This window comes from Channa argus, chromosome 13, assembly GCF_033026475.1.
Source record: "Channa argus isolate prfri chromosome 13, Channa argus male v1.0, whole genome shotgun sequence".
Taxonomy (NCBI): Eukaryota; Metazoa; Chordata; class Actinopteri; order Anabantiformes; family Channidae; genus Channa; species Channa argus.
The window spans coordinates 24,857,328-24,882,346 of record NC_090209.1 but is presented as its reverse complement, the minus strand read 5'-3'; the positions used below and the strand labels follow the sequence as shown (position 1 = coordinate 24,882,346).

General features: G+C 41.1%; 2 protein-coding genes across 5 annotated transcripts; one reads left to right on the top strand and one right to left on the bottom strand.

Annotated features, from left to right (window-relative positions):
• Positions 1-978: 978 nt before the first annotated feature.
• stk38a (serine/threonine kinase 38a) lies at positions 979-13,490 on the top strand. Of its 3 annotated transcripts, none has more exons than XM_067528233.1 (14): positions 979-1,075; positions 3,621-3,758; positions 4,290-4,341; positions 4,708-4,830; positions 5,238-5,321; positions 5,409-5,532; positions 5,714-5,868; positions 6,430-6,541; positions 6,700-6,761; positions 8,879-8,996; positions 9,090-9,213; positions 9,320-9,415; positions 10,574-10,668; positions 10,777-13,490. In XM_067528233.1, exons 2-14 carry the CDS (start codon positions 3,628-3,630, stop codon positions 10,911-10,913), a joined length of 1,413 nt encoding a protein of 470 aa, XP_067384334.1. In that variant the 5' UTR covers positions 979-1,075; positions 3,621-3,627; the 3' UTR covers positions 10,914-13,490. The 3 variants fall into 3 exon arrangements, with proteins under 3 accessions (XP_067384334.1, XP_067384335.1, XP_067384332.1); XM_067528234.1 differs by having other exon boundaries at positions 1,016-1,124; positions 6,430-6,532; XM_067528231.1 differs by having other exon boundaries at positions 1,016-1,124.
• Positions 13,491-14,081: 591 nt separating this feature from the next.
• Positions 14,082-22,138, bottom strand: LOC137140120 (mitochondrial carrier homolog 1-like). 2 transcript variants are annotated; one of them, XM_067528236.1, is made up of 12 exons: positions 21,925-22,138; positions 20,523-20,607; positions 20,342-20,448; positions 19,693-19,752; positions 19,368-19,425; positions 19,122-19,173; positions 18,502-18,561; positions 18,318-18,411; positions 18,172-18,219; positions 18,022-18,089; positions 17,311-17,386; positions 14,082-16,816 (listed from the first exon to the last, which is right to left on the bottom strand). In XM_067528236.1, the coding sequence occupies exons 1-12, from the start codon at positions 22,063-22,065 to the stop codon at positions 16,742-16,744; spliced, it is 924 nt and encodes a 307-aa protein (XP_067384337.1). In that variant the 5' UTR covers positions 22,066-22,138; the 3' UTR covers positions 14,082-16,741. The 2 variants fall into 2 exon arrangements, with proteins under 2 accessions (XP_067384337.1, XP_067384336.1); XM_067528235.1 differs by having other exon boundaries at positions 19,693-19,755; positions 21,925-22,137.
• Positions 22,139-25,019: the final 2,881 nt, after the last annotated feature.

Genomic DNA, 25,019 nt, shown 5'->3' with positions numbered 1-25,019 from the left:
GTTGCTCAAATATTTTAATGGGCCCCTAGAAACCCATTACTCCTGCCTCCCTGTGCAATGTCTATAGTGACCTCTGCTGGTAAAGTACGCAGCCTTATTAAAAATAATATATATTAAAGAGTAATGTATGAAAATGATTTCATTTGCAATATCTTTCATGGCAATATTCAAATGTGAAAAATAAAAGTGTTTAAAAATGCAAAAGGATTTGGTGCGTAATGCAGACTTTACAAACCAACTGCAGTAGGATGGGTATCTCCCATATTTTTCATTTATTTGGTCTACAAGTGAAATTACCTACAGACATGAATTTGCGGATGTTTACAGCTATGTTAAAGACAAACTAATTACACCCATTAAAAAAGCAGGCTCATGAATAAAACAGAAAAAAGGATGTGGTTTGCAACTTCCTCCAAAATTTCACCACGAGTGTGTATTTTTTTTTTTCAACACTTACATTCCTTTGACATAACTAGAGATAAATATTATCCGGACCCAAGTATAATTTCAAATTTTGCGACACCCTCCGTTTGTCTTCATGTGTGAAATTGCTGCGGCATCAAAAAAGCAGCCATGAGGATGAGGGATTTGATTTATAACGTATTCACCTGTAAATTCTTAAATAGAAGAAATTGCAAAAACAAAACATTTGTAAAATGTCAGACACTTTCAAACCCGTTGGATCCTTTTAACATAGATGGTGTCCTAGTAGTAGTAGTAGTAGTTGATAGTAATCAACAGGAGGCCTTAAGTACAGAAATGCTGCACTTTAAGGCCTCTGTTGATTTTTTTGTAGGGATGTTTGTGCTGTGTTTGACCACATGAAGTAACATTCTATTCACGTCAAAACAAAGAGGGTCTGTTTTGTAGATAAGTACGTTTTTCCAAGATAGAGGGAGTTCTTTGTAACCAATTATAATTAAAAACAAAAAGCAAAAAACGTCTTCAGTGTTTGTGGAAATTTGATGTAGTGTGTAGGTTTGGCCACTGGGTGTCGGTCTGAGTTTAAACTGGTGATGACGCGACATTCGGTGAAGCAGAGGAAGAGGCAGCAGCTACCGCACCTTCGACCAAGGTAAGCGAACAAAGACGAACTCTGAAAAAGGACCAGAAGAGTATCTGTGGTACGTTTTTTTTTTTTTGATAGCCATCATTCGAAATTCACTGTGAACGTTCTCTGGCTTATAACGATTCGCTTCAAAACAAACGACTCGAGCTTTTTTGGCAGATAACTAGCTACCTATCGCTGACCAGCTAACTTTCCCTTAGCTATTCGCTTTGGTTAACTTCGGGTTGTCCGGTTGGTGAATCGGTAACGGATGTTTCCGGGTGGACGCTTTCAAAATAAAGTTGACGAACTCGCACAGCGTTTCAGACGGGCCTTTGTAAAAAACGGGGCTGTTTTATGTCGAAGGGCTTATCCGGTTTTACGCATGCACTCTCTGCTGACTTGATGCAGCCATGAACTTTAATAGCTAACTAGCAAGCTAACTACTGTTAGCAGGTTAAAGCACTTGGCTGGAGGCTATATGTTATCCGGAAAGTACGCAAACACAAACAATATAAAACATATTAGGACTAAAATGACATTGAAGCACGTGAACGTCTCAGATGAATTACTCTCTGTTCACAGTCATTTAGGTTTGAAGTAGTTCGTGGCAGTTATGGCTACGTTGCAACCGAAACTAACTTCCAACGGTAGCTAGCTCCTTTACGTGTTGTTGACACTGGCTGGGTCAGTCTGTTGTTGACAAGAGCCGCCCGAAGTGGCCGGACATTCGCCCTTTGTACATAGCCACCAAAACCGAGCTGTTTTCTATGGAGGACGGCGTTGAAACTCTGCAGACATGTAAAGTTTTTCCAACTCTGTCTGGAACGAAGCGCCAGTTGCCCACATGCAGACTGGAGCAGTTTGCCCTCCACTTTATACCGGCCACAAAAAGAACCCGAGTAACGACGTCTACAGCCTTGCAAAAGTTTATCTGAAGTCAATTTTGGGTTCTCTCCACTTGAGGTGAATAAATCTGGGGGATAGCAAGACCTTAGTTGAGTTGCGTTGGATAGAAACCAAAAGAATGAGCTGTACATGAGCGAGATATTCACTTAATTTGTCATCGGTGTTTGCCGAAGATGACGTGTTAAAATATGAAGTCATTCTTATTCACCACACAGGACTATTTTGTCTTCAGTGATGCATTTACTGAATCGAAATCTATGGAAATTCCCATTTTATTAGCCTAAAAAAAGGTTTTGCTCAGTGCTCCACCTAAAGCCATTGCAACGATTTGCATAACAAAAGCTTAACATTTACATAGCTGAGTTCATCGTCACACTCGGGCTGTTTGTGAACCAGTAAAGTCAGTTTGAACAGTTTTGTGTCGTTTCTAAATGCCAAATTATCTCAATTGAAGGCTAAAATATAATGTAATAAATGCTCAATGTTGCTTGGGAGTAGGTTAAAAATGTTTTTAGGTGTGTAGGCTAATTCAGACAAATTCTAAGCAAACCTTGAATTTAAAATCTATTTTCTATCCGTGTCTCCTGCCTGCATAAGCAGCACAGCACCTTTAACGCTGAAGTCACAATAGCAGTTTTAGAAGGTCGAGCCTGTAACATTAGTGCCTGTTCAATCCCCCTCTGGATGCTATCAGTTTGTTCTAAGGGCTGTTTGTGGGCAGTGTTTAAAATTGTTGGTTTGTTGTTTATTTTGATTTGTGAATCCAATTTTTGCTAAGGTGACAATGAAGTATGATCTGTTCTATTCTTCTTAACACTTCCAGCACATCATGAACTCTGAACTGCATTTGCCACTTAAGGAACATATGTTGTTCATTAAGTGTTTTATTTGTGTCATCTATGTAAATGTGTTTTTTTATTATTATTATTATTATTATTATATTTTTACCCACGTCCCCTCTCGATCTCGATGCCCCTTCAGGTTAAAGTTTCAGTTTTCTAATTTTCTAACATTTGGTGCAGAAAATACCAGCTCTAGTTTAGCGCCAACGTCTTTGGTTGTAATGCTTTGCATGGCGACATCAGCATACGCAACTATGAATTTCAGCTGCGTGTCTTGGACAGTCACGCAGCTCTAACTGATTTACAATCATTGTTTAATAGGCTTCATATTCACAGATGATTCTCCCACCAGTAAAATGTCAGCCTCCACAGGATGCAGATATTAATACACCTGTTGTAGAGTTGTTGTCAGTGTCACTGTGGAAGTACAGCTTGCCTTAAACAGCCTGTCATTCTCATTGATGGACTCCACCAACAGTGTTTGCACAAAACCGATTTCCTCATCATTTCTTCATAACTGCACCGTCAGTGTTGTCAACATCGTTCTGCTCAGGGAACAAAGACAGGAGCCTTCCTTCCTCTTTGCTGGGCAAACTGTCCTTTCATTTCATAGGTCCAGGAGGTTAGTTTAGTGTTGTAATATCTGATGTGAGCGTAATAACAAGGCACATTTCCACAGAGCAGACTGTTTGCTGTTTACACTGCTGCTTCTGTCAGCCCTGCACTCTCTTATCCTGCGTGTTACTGGACAGTGTGGCAGGGGGCACGTGATGTACTTCGGCATAATGTTCCCTTAGGTTACGATCTTCGTGTATTTCCAGGTAAAGCATGGCAATGACCGGCCAGAGCTCATGCTCCTCCATGAGTAACCACACTAAGGAGCGCGTCACCATGGCCAAAGTGACCCTGGAGAACTTCTACAGTAACCTTATAGCCCAGCACGAGGAGAGAGAGATGAGGTAACAGTTTCAGCTCTTCATATGGAACATTTTACCTTGCTGTACATCCAGGTTTTGCAGCACTTTGATTGCATATTGATTCACTTCATCAAAATCGCAATTTATTCCACAGTAATACTGAAAATGTTGTGCAGTGTTAGTGCTGATGGCCTGATACACAGATGCTGTCTTTTTGTGTTTTCTCAAGAAGGGTGTGACATAAGTCAGAATTTAGTTGAGGGAAAGCCACTTCCTGTTGTGACATGTTACACAGGAGGATACTTGTTCCTGTGTGGGTGATAGTATTATTTTTTTGTGCAACTTTCAATATCCCGAGGATCATTGCAGTGCGATGGCTCATAAAACCTGTGTTTCAGTAGTGTGTGAGTGAGTGTATGGCAGGATTTCTTTCACTCAGGGGGATAGTGATGCAGACAGTTGCTCTCTGAGCTGAAATAAGAATAAAAGGATGCAGTCGAATACAAAAGTGTGTGTACTGTATGCTCTGCTTTGTGGCTATGAAACAGAGGTAATTTTCAATTGCATTTCCAGGCAACAGAAGCTGGAGAAAGTGATGGATCAAGAGGGTTTGGCTGATGAAGAGGTCAGTGACAGATGTGGAGCTGCTGTGTTTTCTCAGCATGTTCAGTCACAGTGTGAGAGACAGGACTGAAGTGGTTTTCACTTCCTGTCAGACAATGTGAAAATGTCTTAACTTGCTCAAAGAGTAAGCATTTCTAATGAGTGCTCTCTAAGGTGCTTTACAAGAAATTGTAAGATATTCTGAAATTATTTAATTACAGGGGAAACAGATTACATGCTTTTATTTAAATTTTAGATAAAACTGCTGCATTCTAATTGCAAGAATTCTAATTCCTCGGGTGACTGTATAACAGTAACTTGGTGGTTTTGCTTAGAAAAAACACAGTGGGGAAATTGAGTACTTGAAATCTGGTTTTGGGTTCTGCAGAAACGGATTCGACGTTCTCAGCACGCGAGGAAGGAGACAGAGTTTCTGCGTCTGAAACGCACTCGACTGGGCCTGGATGACTTTGAGTCCCTCAAAGTGATTGGCCGAGGAGCTTTTGGAGAGGTACAACTTCTCACATAAATACTTGGAGATCATCTCATTGTGTCGTGGTGATTTCCAGAGTCCAGGTTTTTATTTCAAGCATGTCAGTACTTGAAAATCTACTTGCTTAACATCTCGCTTAACAGCTGGGGGGGGGGGAAGCCGCACAGGCATATTTGCAGTGATGCTGGTTTATGTATAGAAAGCACTAAAAAGTAAGACGTTGTTAGTGTCAGTGTTGTTATTGCTGAATTGTTTTCATATTTAGCAATAGTACAATGTGGTTGCCATCACACAGCGGGTGTTTTTTTTTTTTTCTTGACATTGTCTGGAGTTCATATGTGAAGGAGGCTTTAGAGTGTGTCACCTATTTGCCATGGATCAGGTCTCTGTCAGGTTGGTGCGACCTTCATTGTGTTTAATTCCAGGTTCGTCTGGTGCAGAAGAAAGACACGGGCCATGTGTATGCCATGAAGATCCTCCGTAAGGCTGACATGCTGGAGAAAGAACAGGTAAGGCAGCAGAGTTCCCACACTGCAGCGCTGCTTTGGCTTGCGTTGGGTATCTACTGATGTGTGTCCCCGTCCACCTGTTTGTAGGTTGGTCACATCCGTGCTGAGAGGGACATTTTGGTAGAGGCAGACAGTCTTTGGGTGGTCAAAATGTTCTACAGCTTCCAGGATAAGATGAACCTCTACCTCATCATGGAGTTTTTGCCTGGAGGTAGGACTGTGAGGAAACCATCATATCAGTATCGCTTTTTTTTTTTTATGAACAAAGTGGAACGAAAGTTGAAGTTGCAGTAATGTGTTTTTGACCAATCAGTGACAGTCTCACTGCACAACGCTGTTGGAAAGGATTTTGTCCACCTCTCTGACTCGTGATCTCTGCTGTTGTTCTGCAGGAGACATGATGACACTTCTTATGAAGAAGGACACTCTGACAGAAGAAGCCACTCAGTTCTACATAGCAGAGACTGTTCTAGCCATTGACTCAATCCACCAGCTGGGCTTCATCCACAGGGATATAAAACCAGACAACCTGCTGCTGGACTCCAGGGTGAGACATGGCTAAAATCCGACTTAGTTGACAGCACTTTCTCACACTCTGAACATGTTCTGCTTTGTAAATTGTTGCTGTCCATGGTTTACAGTAGAGGAAAAGAGGAATTGATCTAAAAAAGTAGGTGAGGCTGCCTTTCTGTTAGTCTACATAATTTATAAGTTGATAATGTAATTATTGTGACAGCACTAATCCTAGGTATGAAAACAAGTAATTCTTATAATACTGATGAATTATACACGTCCTCTTCTTATCCTCCACAGTCTGCATATGTAGCACGTCAGGCTTAGCTAACAGCACTTGAATCTTTGGCTTTTATTTGTTTTTTTTTTTAATCAGTCGGTGGAGAGAGGAAGCATAGGAAGAGAACGAGAGATAAAGGACATTGTATCATGGTGGCTACGAGCTTTAGGGCCGTATGACTTATGGCATGTGCCTGTATCTGCCCCTTTAGTTCCATTAAACTTCCTGAGAAAAGAGCTTGTGGTTCCAAGATAATAGGAAAAGACGGTGGAAGTGCAACACTAGTGTTTTTTTTTTTTGTTTGTTTGTTACCAGGGTCACGTGAAGCTCTCTGACTTCGGTCTGTGCACGGGCTTAAAGAGGGCTCACCGTACTGAGTTCTACAAGAACCTGAACCACAGCCTGCCCAGTGACCTCAGTAAGCAAAGTCAGGCAACCCTTTTCCATTTATTTCAACTTAAGTGACATGATCAGTGCCATTTCTTTAAACCCCACATTATTCATTATTGTTTTTTAAAAGTGTTTTTGCTCAAATATTCCACTGAGAGGTTGTATATTTAATTCTGAGCGGTCGTCTGTTCACAGCTTTCCAGAACATGAACTCCAAGAGGAAAGCAGAGACCTGGAAGAGGAACAGGAGGCAGCTGGTAGGTTAATGCACTTCTAATGCAAAGAGCTAGAATACACATTTATGAATATTCTGTTTGGAATGTATTAATGACAAGTTAAAAAAAAAAAAGGTCACTGTAAGGCTTTTCCTCTCACTCGGGCCTTAAATCTTCCCCAAATAATCAGCCAGTTACTACATCTCAGCTCTGTACTTTTCTTGAATTCCCTTTTTTCATGGATCACATTGTATTTTTATTTATTGCTCTTGCTGGTTGCTTGCTGGCTGTGGGCCCCTGAAAAGTCTTAAAATGTCTTGAACTCACATTTACTACTTAAAAACCTTTTTAAGGCTTTTTAAGGGCAATTTTCAACTTGGTCTCCGTGGCTTCAGTGTAAAGTTTAAATGTGCACTAATGGTTTCAAACGTCGCTCTGACCTTTTTATATCTGGATAACTGGCTGAAAAGCTCCTCCGGCATCTATGTGCATGTACTAGAACCAAAGAAAGTTCCAAATCAGTAAAGGCGTCTTTTAAATTCACTTTGCAAATATTTGTATTCATGTCAGCACAATAATTAAGTGTTTGCACATGCAGAGCAGGAAATATAAAATATGAGACTGAAGACCACCAGCAGCTTGTGGAAGCTATTATTGGGTAACATTTCCTCCCGTCATCGGAGACATGTGTTGTGTTAACAAAGACCACCAATTCACCGCCCACTCGTGGTGGTACTTAAAAACAAACCTGCCCTTCGCGGTTAAGCTCACAGGCTGTGAGCACGACATGCACAGCTGTCACAGAGCACAGAGTGAGTCCGTGGTCAATTGAAAGGATGCGAGAGCTTTACCGAAAACGGCCACCTGTGAATCGAAACGTCAATATGTACGAACTTAGTTCTGAGGAATTTAGTGAATCCAAGGGGATAAAACCTAATGTTTTAGCTATTCAATTTACCGGATTATTAAAGAATCCACAGCTCAGAACTTATTAATTTGTTAAAGCTACAGAAAAAAAACTCCCCCCTTAAGTCACTACTGTCTCTTATTTATTTATGTAGGTATGTATCTATGTATGTATGTATGTATGATACAACAGCTGCTGGGGAAGAACTAATTATTATCTTTACTTGGAAAGGGAACATTTTCATACCCAATCAGGTGTGAAAGTCCTAAATCTGACTCACTCTCTGTGTTTACACAGCCTCTAACATTTGAAAGAAGAAGTTCCCACATCACAGCAGTTTTATTTTCTCTTCACTGGTTACTAGTCAAACATGGACTGGATTTTAAAACTCTGGTGCTCACTTGCAGAGATCTTCATATCTGGCCTGTTGACCCCTCATGGCTCCTCTAGAGCATTGAGGTCATCATTTCAAAATCTCCTTGTGGTCACTTAAACTGTCTCTGCCTGTGGCTGATTCCGCGGATTCTTTTAAAAAGCAACTTAAGACACTGGTCTTCAGATGAGCTTTTAGCTGACTGGGCTCTTATGGTTGTATCTTTGTTGTGGTTTAAATGTCTGTATTATTCTTTGTTTTTCACATTTTGTAAAGCACTTTGTATGTGGCACCTTCCACAGATAAAAATCACAAACATTATACTCACTTTACGTTAGGGTTTGACTTTTTGGCTAAAAAACAATATGAGAAAATACTTAATTGTTAAGGTTTTTTTTTTAAAGTATAGTATTTGTCAGAGCTAAATCATCATGTTGTCGTTGATGATAAATTGGGAAAAAAAATTGTTTATAATCCAAACACTGTAAAATATACCAATGTCATTTCAAGGATTATGCTGTTAGATCATATAAAAGGCTTCGACATTAAATGTGAAACAATTGAAGTTCATTAAACTGTCACTTGGTTATTATAGAGTAAAAGCATTACACTCTCAGAGTCAGCTAATCTTCTTCTACGGTGCGTGTGTGTTCTGATAAACATTTAGACGATAACCTCAAACTAAGTTTGTCTTCAAATGCTGCTACTGGTTGATTAGTGCACATATGTATATGATTTCATCTTTCCCCACCCAATTCAAACCATAGAGCCGAGCTCAGAGGAAAACACAGATGCAGAAACAGTGTGGACTTGGTCAGAAAACTGCAGCCTCTAATGTGCTCTGTTATGTTCCCTGCCCCTCCTCTTCCTCCCCATCAGGCTTTCTCCACTGTGGGAACCCCAGACTACATCGCTCCAGAGGTCTTCATGCAAAACGGATACAACAAGCTCTGTGACTGGTGGAGCCTGGGTGTCATCATGTATGAGATGCTGATAGGTAATGACTCCGAGACAGGATGAAAGCCTCTACGTTATCTTTAGGGGCTTCGAACTGAGCCCGACCACACGATGATTTTCTTGCTTTGTGCAGGTTACCCTCCGTTCTGCTCAGAGACGCCTCAAGAGACCTACAGGAAAGTGATGAACTGGCGAGAGACGCTAACCTTCCCTCCAGAAGTGCCTATATCTGAGAAGGCCAAAGACCTCATCCTCAGGCAGGAACACGCCTCAGTTTCATGCATTCGTGGTTGATGTACAGTAGCAGCAAGCCGACATTGTTTTGGATTTCAGTGAAACTAAGTGAATCCATTTTGTGAACAGGTTCTGCTGTGAGGAGGAACACAGGATCGGTGCTACAGGTGTGGAGGAGATCAAGTCCAATTCTTTCTTTGAAGGGGTCGACTATGACCATATCAGGTGGGGATTGGTGAAACGTGTTCTTATCAAGGGCATTTTTCATGTGCGATTTAAAATATTGCCTTTGTATGTGAGAGAACTGATACTTTAGACTTTGAATTGTTTGCAGTAAATAACTGTTTTGCTTTGAGTGTAAAAGTAGTTTGTGTGTATCCACCTCAACTTTCCTATTAGAGACTAAACAAAATAAGAAGTTTTGTTTGGATCTGCTTAACTTGCCTTAGAAGGATGTCAGTTCCCAAAAGTTCCCAAAGACTGAAGTGATCACCGAGTCCAACTCGCAAACCTTTTTAAGCTTAAAGCTGCAATATGCAACTTTTAGGATTCATTTGATACATTTGTTTATTCTGCTGCATCTGCCTCCTGTCTTTTCTTCAGTGCCACGGTCTCTAAGCCGAACAACATTGCTGGTCTCACCACCGTCTTGAACACCTTTCCTTTCATTCTCGCTGATACTCATTTATCACACAACACACCTGACACTTTTCTCCACCCGTTCCAACCTGCCTGCACTCGCCTCTTCACCTCTTTTCCACACTCACCGTTGCTGTGAACCGTTGACCCTAAGTACTTAAAGTCCTGCACCTTCTTCACCTCTGCTCCCTGTAACCTCACCGTTCCACCTGGGTCCCTCTCATTCACACACATGTATTCTGTCTTACTGCGGCTAAGCTTCATTCTAGATTTTCCTCCACCTGCTTCCTTCCAGGAGCATTTTCTGTATCTCGTAGATATTTTTTTTTTCTGTAACTTGTTTATTTTACATTTTAAATATTCCAATATTTAGCATTTGATATTGATGTGTAGCTGAGAACATCACTTTCGTCTTAACATTTCCATTGCTCTTTATGGTACAGACGTAATACTGTGATTGTGTGAGTGCTCCTTAACTCAATGATAGTCCAATAGTTGAACAGGGTAACTATTCTAATAGGTAGTGTGTGTGTGTGTGTGTGTGTGTGTGTGTGTGTGTGTGTGTGGTATTGATCAGAAATGGTGCATTAGTTTTAGCTGCCACTGAACTGACCTGGTCTTTGTGCCCCGTTTTATAGAAGCCAAGCTGCCATGATGATCAGCTTGCAAAGTTTTCCAATGCAAAATTTCACTTCAGTGACCTTTTTCCAACCTTTTCTCCCACTTCACTGATCTGTTCTCCAGAGAGAGACCTGCTGCCATTCCCACAGAGATCAAAAGCATCGACGACACCTCAAACTTTGACGAGTTCCCCGACTCGGATATCCTCACACCAACAAGTACTTCACCAGTTCCTTAAGAAAACATTTCAGATTTTTGCCTCTGTTGTGTTCTCTCAAGTAAAACCTGTTCTTATTGTCCTCGTCCTCTTCTTTCTGCTTTTCCAGCAGCCCCAGTGTCCAACCAGACGGAGGCTGACCTAAAGAACAAGGACTGGGTCTTCATCAACTACACCTACAAACGCTTTGAAGGCCTGACCGCTCGAGGAGCGATACCGTCCTACATGAAGTCAGGGAAGAGATGAATACCTTCAGACTAGCTTTTATCCACATCACCATGAAACCTGAATAAGTTGTCCAAATGCCTGCTGTCTGAAGAACTTTAGCCCTGCAAGGAGTTTGATGTCTATTCTCCATGTTACCTGGGTGATGAGGACTCTTCATGCAGGACTTTATCCATTGCTTTTCACCATAGGAACTCCTGCCTTCATGTTTGCAGGTCTTCACTTTCTCTGACACTTCTGAGGGTACTTCTCTACTTCCTACTCTTACATGAAAACTGGACTTGGACAAAAGTGGCTCTCTCCACTTGCCTTTTCCATCAGTGGATTCAGTGGGATGTCTTCACTCTTGATACCAGCATCATTTACTCTCTCTCTCTCTCTCTCTTCCCCCCCAGCACCAGTTTGCTGGACCTACTAAGGGCTCCTGTCCTTCCAAACAAGGACATGTCCATGTATCAACTCAAACATTGCATTAAGTTGTCACTTGAAGTGAATCAGATGCTTTTCAGGGATTATGTCCAAACATTGCCGTTTCAAACAAGAGCTCAATATGGGGCTTCCCTAAAGTGCTGCTGGCTTCTTAAGACAACCTAACCAAAGACTGTGAGCTAAATGATGCCAATTTCTGCTTGACCTCACACATCATGCAAGATTTGCTTATTGAAAAGCCTGCATATATGAGAATGATGCATTTCGTAGAACACACACAAGGGTCTTGTTACATTTCAGCAATGACCCACCTATACGGAATCATCTTTAGCACCTTATGTGATGTTTGATCCACCCCTTGTACGGTCTGGCCTACAGCTCATTAGTTTGTTTTAAATTTGGGTTTTTTATTGGACTGGAAAAGTAAACTCTGTTCCGCACATGGGTTTGAAAAGGCAGAAAGAGTGATAAACTCTAAAATCTACTATTTCTCCACAAATTGCTATATTTGTCGATTTTAATGCCATGATAATACATTTAATCCCCCATAAAATGAGGCTGACATACAGAATTGATGGACTGCTGAAGTGCAGACGTGCAAAGCTGGACCTCGCTGCAACCTAAATGTCAAAGCCCTCAGCTCAGGCTTTCAGTGGCTGCTGTTATGTTATAAAGTGGGCTGATGATCTTATCAGAAACGACTGGGAACATTTTTTCGTCTGTTGTTTATTAGCAAGAGTCACACGGCTCGTTTCTGGAACAACGTGCTGCAGTTTACCTTAGTTTGTATCTGAATGGAATCTCCGACATTCGCAGCCTTGTTAGAATAAATGTTGGGTTTAATAAGATGTAGTCTTCACGTGATCCCAGACACATGGACAAAATTGTAGTTATTAATGGCGTAAATCTGATCCTGTGTGGAGTTACTTTTTGAATCTAGAAGCACAGGGCTGAAGGTTTTCCAGTGAACAGAATATCCAAAATGCTGTCCTTTTGAAATGAATGTAAATTTTACAAGTTTTATGGAGTCATGTAGAAAAGGGTTTTTGTTTGCCACAGTTATTCCAAAATGCTGTTTGTGTGAATGTAACCTGGACCATACTTTTTATTTTTTTGTTTGTTTCAATGTTTATCCTGAAAACACCAGGTATGGAGGTTTGTTTCCACCAGAAACAAGGAAAAATACAAAAGGGTCAAATAGTAATGTGTTTTTTTTTGTTTGTTTGTTTTTACAAAAGTCAGAATTGTTAGACTAATTATTAAAATATGGCCATAATATATTTAGAATGGTCTATTATTGCATAATTGTAGTGTAGTGCATGAAGTCAAATCAAAATTCCAAAACAAAAATTATAAGTCTCACAAGTAAGATTCCGTTTGTAGTTTTTACATTTTTAAATTAAATTGTGTTCTGTCATTTTGACTTTGAAATTTTCCCTTTTGTGTTAAATTTGTCCTGTCATTAACAAAAATTTTACATTTGGAAAGTCAGATTAAAAAGTTTCCCTGGTTTATGCATGAGGCCAAATCTGACAATCTACAATTTGGACATTTTTTTGACGGACTGCTTTGAAGGTGACTGGTTGTTTTAATACTAAGTCTCTAAAACCGCTAAAGTTTGTCCTCTTAAATTTAACTTATCATTCCAAACTTCAGTCTTTTTCCTTTTTTCTTGGCAGGAATGAGCTTCCATACGTAATAGTTCACTTTGAAGAATTTCCTTTTTGTTTAATCTAAAACGTAGTGTGTAGATGAAGCTCAGCACATTGTGACACGTTACAACAAGCATTGCAGTGGAGCTGTTTTCTATGGCAGGGTTTTTTTTTTTTAAACAAACGTTGTTGACATGCTCCTGCTCTGCATGTTTCACCAAACAGCAGACGAGTCAGCTTAAAGCAATAGAGCACATTAGAAGACCTGTTTTAGGGATGTTGCTGCTTTGTGTGCACTTGTGTGATTTGAGACTGTGGGTGAGGATGTGATGATGCTCAGTAAAATCAATGCATGGATTGCTTGAAGATCTGTATGTTTTCTACAAGTAATTCTCTCGGAGAGGCAGACGTGAGGGGTTTGGGGAAAGTGGGTGTACATTATTTAAACCACTGTTCTCTTTTAGTGTGTGGCTGTTTATATTTTCTGCTATTTGACAATGAATTACTCTGCACTTAACTGACTTGTCTTTCTTCACAACAATTGGATGAAGGGTAAAGTTTTTATTTTTTTTTAAATGAGCCTGGCTCAGTCAAGAAGCTACAACAGTGGCTTTTAACCCTGGTCCTCAAAGGACCCCCGCTCTGCTTGTTTTCCAGCTACACACTGTTGATTACCTGGCATCTCGTGTGTTGAGCCAATCAAAGGTGGGACGAGGCCGTCTCTGAGGGTGAACAGGTGGAAGACAAAGAGAATTTTGATTGACTGAACACAGATGTTCAGCAGTGCTCAGTGCAGGGACATTTGGGTCCTTGAGGGCCGGGATTAAAAACCCCTGAGCTACATCACGTTTCCACAATTTGCACTTTTAGTGCTTGTTGTTGCAGAAATAAATGACGAGATTTAAAGTCATAGTCATACAACAAATGTTTAGGCACATTCCAAAAAACACACCACCGTGTGTGTGTGTTGACAACATGCAGTAAATAAGAAAAATGGTGCAGAAACCGTTTACACATGGAACTGAACAGAGTAGGAAAGATTGTTGTAACTGAGGGAGACGATGCAAGAATCATGACACAGAAGCATGAATAAAAGACAAACAGCAGCTTGGCACTCAGGACTTCATTGGAGTCAAAATATGAATGTCATCCATTCATCAGTCACATGGGGTAAACAAACCTAATGCAAAACACATGCACCTCAGCCTCCTTACGGACATTTAAATGCAACAAAGAATAGGAAGGAATCAAGTTTGTGCACAAAATAGTTCAAGAAAATGATGAGAAATTGGCTAAAATTTAAAGAACAATGCAATGATATGCGTCCACATACGTGAAGATCATAATAGTTTCAATAGATCCTGTGGGACCTTCCATGCACTTTTATTCCATGCTTTTAAATAATCTTTGAAATAAAAAAATAGCTGTACTTCTTGTTAGTCTCAGCAAAACCACACAACCAATTTCCCAACAATTACAAACACTACTTTCACTTTTTTTTTTTTTTTTCTTCATATGTAATGTGTCCTGCTGCATAATCTGAGTTTCAAAACTGAAACAGCTTCTAATAAATAACACTTAATAGTAAAGGGTCATGATTATGGGGGAGCAGGTAATTATGGGCTCTTTAGGTTTAGCAGTAGATCTCACAAATACACAAGGTAATTTAACACTAAAATGAACATGTTTTTTTTACAGCAGAGGGCAAAGCTGCTGTTGAAGTACAAATACTTCCACAGTTGGTTTAAAGTGAGACTATGTGACTTTGTGTTAACAGACCATCTGCTGCAGTACACATGCTCTTTGAAAACATTTGGCCGATCTAGTCACTGTCTGCTTTGGTGATCAATGTTAAAATCACTTTTTTTCATGTCACTGCCTTTGACGTACACGTCAACGTGCCAGACATGTAAGTACGAATGGGTTTTTACACTTTGAATTCAGAGTTTAAAGTCGGTTACATTTTAACACAAGCTTTTTAAATAATGTTTTCACAGAGTTCCTCATCTTTCTCTGGAAGAGCCCTGATGTCTGGGGACTCTGCACCTAACGATGACTTCAAAGCGACCGTCTCAGGTAAAATTCAGCCAAAGCTACTTAGTCTCACTGTTTTTAAGATGCAACACATTGTACGCAGAAATAAATGCCTGGCTCCACAGAAAAGGGCCTGAATATACCTGATACTTTGAATCTTGAATTTCTCTTCTGGTTGTTCATAAATGTACTAAGAATTTTAAAGCAGTGTTTTATTCGTTTAAATTAAATCTGCACGTACAACAAAATAAAGAGCAGAAACTGAAGGGTTTATAAATAAACAAGGCAAACAGGAATCGGTCATGATTAGATACGTTCTGCGTAGACAAAGGGATTTTTGTGAAAGCATTAATTATGGTTCACATAAGCCTCAGCAGCTGCAGTGCAGAGAGGAAGCCATAAAATTAGAGTCGTGGCGTTTTCACAGTGGCAGCGACGAACATAACGCTGCACTGATTCTAATCAGAGAAACCCCCCGTCAGCCCCTCCAGTTTAGGCTGCGGCCTAAACGTCCCGACGTTGTGACAGCTTTTCTAAAAAAGCAACTTGAAAAAATAGATTGTTTGAATTCATAAAAAAACAAAAAAGGCATCCTGTTTCAGTAAGAGCAGTGTGTATGTAATACACGGTGTACAAAGGTGGTATAAGTACACAAACTTAATTCTCAAGCAAAAGTGCAAGTATTGGCCTAAAACAAATTCTCCACTAAAAGTACTACTGCAAATCTTTTACATGAGTAAAAGTACTAAGCAGATCATCTACATTTTACTGAAAGTACAAAATTAAAAGTCCTCGAGTAAGAAAACTATTTTAAATAATACTGATTATGGTAAAACACATACAGTAAATAATAAAAAATAAGGGTCAAGGGTCACTGTTGGTAAAGGTGGAGCTGATTTTAAGCACTTCATGTGCTGACGGTTTGTTAACCCATCAGCATATTTTAGTTCATAATAGTTTATAGAAAACACTTCTTACACACCACCAAGGGATCTTATTGTTGTGGCTGATTGACGCGTACGGCAACGTTGCTCAGAATTCCCACGGGCTTTGAGTGGGAAATGTAGCCTATGCTTGATTTTTTTCAGAGAAAAAAAAATCCAGCTGATGTAAGCTGCTTGTGATTGGTGTCAGATTAATAATGGTGAATACATGCCGACACAGTTTTGCGTTAACGTAGCACTTAAGACAGGTATGCTCCGTGTAATATGTTCAGAAAGAGCAGGATTATCATATGTTGAGGTTATTGATATGAAGGCCAGAGTGAAGCAGTAACGTTTGAGCTCGACATCTATCCACTGTTACGTATGTAAGGCAGCTTATGTGCTTCTAGGTCTAAAATTGTTTAGACTTTTTAAAATAATCTACTCTAGAGCCAGAAAGCTATGTCAAACTGCCTCTGAAGAAGCAATTTTACAGATGTTCAGCAGTCTTAATACCCATATTGATATTGAGACTCCTCCCTTTGTGCCCCTTAGATGCACGCGCATCCTCCGTAAATGGGGAAAACAGTCTTTAGCGATTGCAACGTCACAAACTTATGGAGGGACTGCTCACAACTCACCCATAGAGCAGAAACAAAAACGGGCTCTCCAGCTGTGTCATTGCTGCTCCTGCTACATCTGGATGACAGCAAGTAAAGCTGATGGCGGGGGGCGGGGGGGACGGCTTTAGTTTGACAAAGTCTGAGCAGGATGACTAACACCTTAAGTGGTGGTGGTGCGAGTGATGATGTCAGTCCTCGACGGGGGTCAGGGAGGTCACAGGCACCCGGCGGAAGAAGAAGCTGGATCCTCTGAAAAGGTAACCCTGAGAGACAGACACACACACACACACACACACACACACACACACACACACGTTAATGGAATCTGGCTAAACTATGGACTATGTGTAAATGATTGAGGTGGGGGTGGCATAGCGGTGATGGCTGATGTCAAAAATAATGCGAACAACAGTCGTTCGCTCTCAGGAGCTGAGCTGAAGGCTGCTGAGATCACAGATAATGAAACAAATATCTCATAGAATGAGCAAAAAAAGTTCCTAAAACAGCTAAAAACAAAGCGGAGATGTATGGAACATGAAGTTAGTTGGTGTGAGAGAAGAGGATGCAGAGGTCAGGGTTAGATGGAGGCACATGATTCGCTGTGGTGAACAGCCCACAGACAGGAAAAGAAGAAGTAGCCCATAGTTCCTCCAGTGGACAAACCAAAGGGGGAACTTGTACAGTATTCACACTTCTAAGAACAGCAAAAAGTCCCTCTGCTCTGAAAGCACCTACAGGCTGAACAGACTTACTGCACCTTTTGGCTCAGGTGGTTCCAGCAGTGCAGCCAGGACTTAAAGATGGGAGAGTGAGGAGGAAGACCTGCAGCCAGCCTGACGACACAAAGCACAACCAGTCAGAGTGAAGCAACAGCTTTTCACAAACACAACCATTATGTGTAAAAGGAAATTCAGCAAGGATGTGGTGTAAAATATGTTTCCCAGCATGAATGTCTGAACGGTTACCACTTTCTGTAGGTGTTATGTTAAAAGAAGTCACATTTAAATACTGGTTCTAAATGTGAATCTGCCTAAATCAACCCACCCAGCGTCACCACAGAGGTCAAAGCTCCCTCCATGTCACAAAACCCAAAAGGTTCATTAGGATGGACAATATATTGAATGTATTTAAAAGATGTATGTGTTAATCATCGCAATGCGTAAAAACCCAACAGCCTTGTTATGTTGATTTGCTCATGTGACTGGAAGCTGGTCAGAACTGTTATGTCGATGGTCTCGTCCATTTTTAGAATCTTAAGAATGTGTACCAGGCCTTTGGTAGATACTGTGCATATGACCCACTTACTAACAAACAGCCTATTGTTTTATACAATAAAACCATTTTTGAATCATGTTTTGTCTTTGTGGACATTATCGCCCACAGCACCAGGTAAAAGCCGCCGTACTGAATCAACTCGCGTCTGGCCTACAGCGGAAAAAACGCTCCGTTAGCTGACGGGCCGACTTACCCACAGTTGTTCACCGCCATGAGATCAGCCACCAACATGAATGGATACGTCAGAATGCTGACTGCAATCTAGAGAAAAGCACAGCGTGAATCTGTAGCAATACTGCAGTACATGAGAAACGCTTTGAAGTAGTCGAGCTGCTCAACTTACACCCATCACGATTTTAGTGTAGCTTCTTACTGCTGACGCCTGAGTGAGCTGCGACAGAAATACACAAAAAGTAAGAGTTAAACCTTCGGCGTTCACTCACATTCACAGAGACAACAGAGGCAGGACACTGCGTTTCCTAAACTTACATTTTCATCTACAGCGTAGCAGTTAATAAAGTGGCCCAGGAGGTTGCAACACCACAGGAAAAGGACATCTCCCAGCATGTGGGGCATGAGACCACTGCAGCCACACAAAACACTGATCAGACTGCTGAAGGTTAAATAGTCGAGGAAACAAGTCAGAAAGTCGCAAACGAACAGTGCGACTCACACATAGAATCCAGCAACTCCTTCCTCCTTCAGAATCCTGATCGTACAACTGAACAGCCCCCTGTGAACGCGACACAAACTGTTTACATATGCAGAAGCTCCCAAAACCAACATTAGTGTGGTTTTGTGCACATGGTGACAGAAAGCTGCCACTTGTATACACATCTAATCAAACCACACCTACAGCACCAAGAGAGCCGATTAGCAAAGGTTCTAAATATTCCAACTCATAAACGGGAGCATGTGATGATGGAACTAAATATTACTGTTTGTTTATTAAAGAACTGACACGTTATGTTGTTGTATGGCACATTTTACAGAAATAAATGTGATGAGCTCAAATGTTTTGTGGAATTTCTTTTCCAACATATCAGCCATTGTGTCAATCATCCACTGTGAGTTTATTACAATCAATTTTAAACAAGCTTGATTTGTTTTAATCATAACTTAAATTCAATTAATTGGAAACCTAGAAAAGTCTACTTTCCAAAATTAGTGTTAAACCGACATGATGTGCATCCAGTGCACGCTCGACACTGCGTTGAGCCTATGTGAGTAGCAGTTTCTCAAAGCAGCTCCTTCACGTTATTGGATTATCGGAAGAATTCTTCAAAGTCTTACCCATACTTCACCTCTCTGCCAACAAACTGGGCCATACAACGCACTGACATAACTGTCAATGAAAAACAAATAAAGGTGATCAGCAAAAGAAACAGTTTAACTCTTGGTGCTTGTGATGTTATGTTATGGGTCAGTTCTACTAGCAACTTTAATGGGACTGGCCAACAGAGGGAAGCACAAAACAGTCAAATCTATTTGTGTCTACGAGATATTAGATACAGACACTTAGACAGGCTGAGGACGTACCGTGAAAAGGATGAGCGGCTACTCTGGACAGGCACTGAACGACCATCTCCTTTGTGGTCTGGAAAGAGGAAACAGCCTTTTTAGTTTAGTTAAAGTCAAATGCAAAATAGAATTTACTGCCAAACCAACTGTTTAATTTCTGCTGGGCAAATGTGTCTTGAGTGGGACGGGGTAGTTTTTACATTTTTAAGTTTGTGTCTAATCCAAAACTGAGTGGATCCATTCGCCTGTGTCCTAGTCTTCAACTTTGATGTTTAGTTCAAGTGTCAGGAACGTTGCCACACATTTCACTGTAGTCGTGTCACTGAAGAGCAGCCCACCTCACCTCTTTGACCACTTTCCTGAGTGAAGTCTGCTGGTCCTTTGTTTTGGATTGAAGCTCCACCTGCTGAACAAAGAACTAAAGTTACTCCGACAGCTCTTTGTGACACCTGCAGCTCTCCAGTTTATAAAACAATCTTTTCCTCAGAGGCTTTGCTCCTATTAATCGGACACCTCATCAGCTTCAGGTGTCAGGTATAACTGGCCTCTTAAGAACTAGTCCTTAACAGCAACAAGTAATTTAAGAGAACTGCATATGGCAGTAATAAGCCACATTCAGCCGAGCGGCGATGGAGGGACAAAGGATTTGTGTCACACACAAAAACATCAATGTTATTAGCCTCAGATAAACTTTGGATATAATTTCGCCCTGCCAGCCATTACAAGGGTCTGTGTGAAGTCTGTTCTAATAATGGGAGATACAAACTAAATCACACGTCGTATTAGTGATGTTCATCATAAGCGGGATGCTGAATCCTCACTGATCCGAGTTTACTTGGATGGTGTTTTTCCTCCCAAAATGGCTGGATTGTATTAGGGAAACATAATAAATCAAGCTAGAGATTAAAACTAAACTATAATCCAACTTTCCTCCAATGAAATGCATAATGTCATCAGTATTCATAAATAATGTTGACTCTGCACAGTCTTACCTGTTTTGCTTTGCCCCTGACAACGGTGGAGATGACACTGCATGCGATACGAGGTGAGAGGCCGCGGAAGAGTCCCGTCTTTCCATCCACCGTCACAATGTGCTGTGCTAAAAAACAAACTCCTGTCAGCACTTCTGAAAATATATGCAGTGAAACAACCGGTAAACAAATGCTCACGCACCATAGGAGAAGAAGCCAGGCAGGTATAAGACTCTTCTCCCAAACATAGTCGTGCCCACAGCCGGGGGAAGAGGTTCATGTCCCACCTGAGGAGACAATAATGACAAATCAAACAGTCTCCCTGCTGTATAGGAATGATGAGACGGATGTCACTGGAGTGGCAAAGCTGCATTTAAGCTATTAATAATTCAAAGGTTGCGTGTTCCCTCAGTTTTTGGCCTCACTCCAATAGGTCGGTAGGCTTTTCTAGACCAAGGAATAGTGACTTTCCAAAGCTGTCAGTGGTTGAATCTTGGTGTCGTAGCCAGGATGGGGAAATGCAAGTTTTTTCAAAAAACACAACCAGAAAATCATGCAAACCAGGTTGCACCCTGTTAATAAATTAACATTACCTTCAACTAAAAGTGATTCCCTTCTTACCATGTCCTCCCAACAAATACCACACAGCTTAATTTATTCTACGTGCAAGAAGTGAACCATTTTTAAAAATGTGAATAAAAACCCATAGTCAGTGCAATAACTCTGAGCAAGTACGTAAGATCAGGATGCAGTGCAGAAGGCCCCAGAATGTAAATTATGCGATGACAGAAAACAGGAGCAGCCTAATGAGAGACTGCACTTAGTCAATCCGTCAAGACTTTTTATCTGATGCTGGCCAGTGTGTTGTTTGCCCCAAGGCAATATTTCTCTGTGAGCTCGTTTTAAAATCTGTTTGCCATCAACATACACAAACAGTCTAATGCAGCTGTGAAGTTATGTTTGGCCTTCTCCCGGAAGGGAAAGCATTAAAGCTCTTTCAGGCTTTAGGCTATTAGTGGCTTTCGCTGCAATCTCCAGGCCTAAAGCCTCTAAACAGCTGTACAGTTGTGGGATGTGGATCGCGCATTTTTACATCTTGCGGTTGACAGAATCGTTCTTAGCCAGCGCAAGTATGAAGGTACACAGAAAAAATGTTGGACTAGTTTGCAGTTTTTGTGCAAAAGCCCTATTTCCCTGTTAAGCTCTATTGGAAATGACAAGAGAGAATTTTAGTAAAAATAATAATGGAAAAAAACTTAAATGTGTGCAACTCTACTTTAACAGATTCACATTTGCACTTTATTTGTCTGCAAAACAAGGACGATGTATTGTTTCCGTCACGGTAGAAAGAAAAGTGCTCAGCGTTTCTACTGATTGTTATTTTTCATTACATAACCTTTAAAATGAATAATGATCAATCTTACAAGTGGTAAAATAACGTTAGGTGAAAGTCACACCGCGGTGCACACAGGTGTGTAGTGGGAAACACAGCGAAGAAACAGGAAGAGCAGCTGGCATTTTCCCGAACGCGAACGCAGCACGGCGCGACGTTTTCGCAGCGTTTTCGTGGCTCCTGTTAGCTACAACGGCACGTTAGCTGTTACCTGTATCAGCAGCTTCACGTAGAGCAGCGGGTGCGTGACGGCGGTCACTCCCGCTCCCAGCAGCAACACCGCGGTGTCCACGTCCACGGAGCCCCGCGTAGCATCCTGCTCAGCAACCGCCGCGTTCTCCGCCGTTTCCATCGTGGAACTACCGCGAAGGAGGAAGACGTTTCATCCCCGTAAGCATCAAGCCGCGAGCTGCGGTGAAGTCAACTTCCACTGGGGGCTTTCAAAATAAAAGCCCAGAGCACGTTCACGTTACATTCTGTTATATTCTGATTGCAGAAATAATTCATATCTTCGTCTCGTGGGTCACGTGACACGTGATACGCCGCATACTTTCACATAAACAGTCGTGGTTTTCTAATCTCTCACAGCCAGACTTCAGTTTGCACAGAAACTGCATGACTAAGAGTTTTCTTTAGGTACTTGTACTTGAATATTCCAGTTTTAAAACCCTTTTAATATACAGTAATTCAGAAGCTAATGTTTTACGTGACAGCCTTCGTCCCTTGTTACTTTTTAGAAGCAAATGCTAAATATAATGTGGGCTATTTATAAAACTCCATGTCACAGATTTGACCTCTGGCTGCACAGCCTGTACAAACAGGAAAAAACTGAACGAAACCTCAAGCAGATGGAGGACAGACATGTAATAGATTCTTTGGGGGACAAAGATGCAGAGCCAACCTGTTTTGGGATGAGACGCAGACGCAGCACCCAAGATGCTAAACAGTCCAGCAGAGAGTTTGAACGGGGACAAAAATAGGACATGAAGAAGAGAGAGACTGGATTTTTAATTGCTTCATTCAAATAAAGAAAAAAAAAACAGAAAGAAACAGAGGGTTCGCATTAAAAACTTTAATTCTACTTATTCCTGTAAAGCAAAGGACAATTCTTCCACTTTGTATCACTGGGCCAGGTCATATGACACATATGACATATGAAGATATTTGCAAATAAAAAAAACACCACGAACCCCTCCAGACTAAATGCAGTAATACACACAGTACAGCACAGAAGTATAAATGCATCTACTAACAAAAACCCACAAGGGAACGAATTAGGATGAAGTGTCCAACAGAAGAACAGACGAGCACGTTCACACCAGCAGATGGTGCTATGAGATTTACCTTTAGGCTCTTTCCCCTTCAATTCACGAGCCAAACAGCAGCTGATAACAAGGCTCATTTCAAACCAAGATGTAATTCTTTCTCATTTTATTATTCTTTCGTTTATTAACCAGTTGTGGCCACAACTTACAAAAGTATGCACAAATATTAACGGGACAGTAAACAGCAGTAGTTCTAAACTGTGCTGCTACTTGTACTAAACTATCCTCAAACTGTTTACTGTGGGATTCTTTAAAGCTGCTTTTAAACCACACTCACCCATTTCTGAGTGGAAACACTGGGCTGCTTGATTCAGCTTCGCGTCGATGACGTATCTGCTCAGCTTCAGTGATGAGTTTCAGGTGAAACCAGAAACCAGTGTGTCTGGAAGCCTCAGAGCTCACACACCGCACAGACACGAGAGGAATTGAACAGGCAGATGCTGCGAGTCCATTGGTTTGCTGATTAGGACAGATGCTGCAGATGTTACAGACGAGTTCTCAGACCGTTTCTTACCGCACGGTCCCATATTTGTGAATTGACGGATATTTGTTGAGATATTCTGTGCTGCTGATCCTACATGCACACTGCTCACATGGCTCATCAAGAAAAAAAACATTAGTGTTATTTTTAAATAATAAATAATTTGATAATTGAATTAAACGCAGGTGTGGGTTTCGCATTCTGCGTCCTTTTAAATCCAATCTCTGCTCGTGCTCGTTCTCTTCTGCAGAGCTGTTCAGATTTCAATTAAAAGCTTCTTCTCATCCCATCCGTTAGGGACATCCTTTGTCCTTTAGGGACATTATTTGTCCCCTCTGTCTGCGCTTTGTTAGCTGGTGGTCATGCAGGGGTTTCGATGGATCGGTGCCTTTTGGATTTCCAGCCTGCGTGAGGTCAGAATGGTCACATCCGGTTTGAACAGGGTCAAAGTCTGGACACACACAGATGACTATGTACATCAGGTTATTGAACTGTCATCATTTGTCATGTTGTGTCCTAAAGCCAGAAACAAGAATGAAATAGGATCATGCATATTTGTTCAGAGTTGATGTCTAAAGTCCTGCTGCTTTCTAGTCGCTGAATGAAGGATTGTGAAAAATGTCATTCTCACAAGAGCAAACAATGGAAGTTGGAGTTGGGCAGAAAGCTGTGAAATGAAAAAGGCTGAAGCCCAAATTGAGATAAAGCGGCCTGAACAGGCATCTTTCATCACATCTGTGCCCCATCGTCTGCTGTCCTGAGACCTCTGTCTGTGTAGTGTGTCCTCCTTCCAGGTCTTCATAGTGGAGAGGAGGTTAGCTGAGTTCTGGTCTGTTAGTAGAACCTGAAAGTGGTTTGAAGTCTTCCTGGATCAATCTCCATCACCTGTCCAAAGTCGGGTCGTGGTAGCAGCAGGTTTAGAGAAGTAGTCCAGATGTCCCTCTCCTCACTTTCAGTTTTGCCTTAATGTTTCCTTTCTATGCTTTGAGGAAACCTTTTTTCTGTCTATTGCATTTCGGTTTTCGTATTCTCTCCGTGATCCTTTATTAAGTTTCAGCGACTCTCAGGCAAACACAATTATTCACCAGCGTTTTTTCAACGAACTCATTAAAAACCCCACAAACAGAACAAAAACCGATTCCCTGTGGTGCTGCGGCAAAAATAACCCACCACACGTGATGATAACACTGTCTGCAGGAGCTCAAAGCTGCTAAAAGCAGACAAAGACTAAATAAACTGTAACCAGACACCGACTTATTGAAACAACTGCATTTGGATGTAAACCAAAAGCCAGAACATCCAAAATGTCATCAACTGTGCGCGAGTCGTTTTTATTTTCATAGGTTAAATAATTAACATTTTGCTCCAATAGTTTTATAAATATTTCACAGATCAAACAGTTTTTCTTTATCAGGTTCAAGGGTTCATAGGCAGATACTGGGCCGACCTGCTCTTCCTGATCAGCCTTTTCGTTATAATGTAACTCGCTTCAATCACACT

Coding starts and splice junctions, on each gene's coding strand:
- LOC137140120 (XM_067528235.1), bottom strand. CDS start 22,065: ATGGAAACGGCGGAGAACGCGGCGGTTGCTGAGCAGGATGCTACGCGG. Junction 18,220..18,317: donor GCTACGCTGTAGATGAAAAT/GTAAGTTTAGGA, acceptor TTTCTGTCGCAG/CTCACTCAGGCGTCAGCAGT. Junction 17,387..18,021: donor ATGGCGGTGAACAACTGTGG/GTAAGTCGGCCC, acceptor TTGTGTCGTCAG/GCTGGCTGCAGGTCTTCCTC.
- stk38a (XM_067528233.1), top strand. CDS start 3,628: ATGGCAATGACCGGCCAGAGCTCATGCTCCTCCATGAGTAACCACACT. Junction 4,831..5,237: donor GCCGAGGAGCTTTTGGAGAG/GTACAACTTCTC, acceptor GTTTAATTCCAG/GTTCGTCTGGTGCAGAAGAA. Junction 5,869..6,429: donor ACCTGCTGCTGGACTCCAGG/GTGAGACATGGC, acceptor GTTTGTTACCAG/GGTCACGTGAAGCTCTCTGA.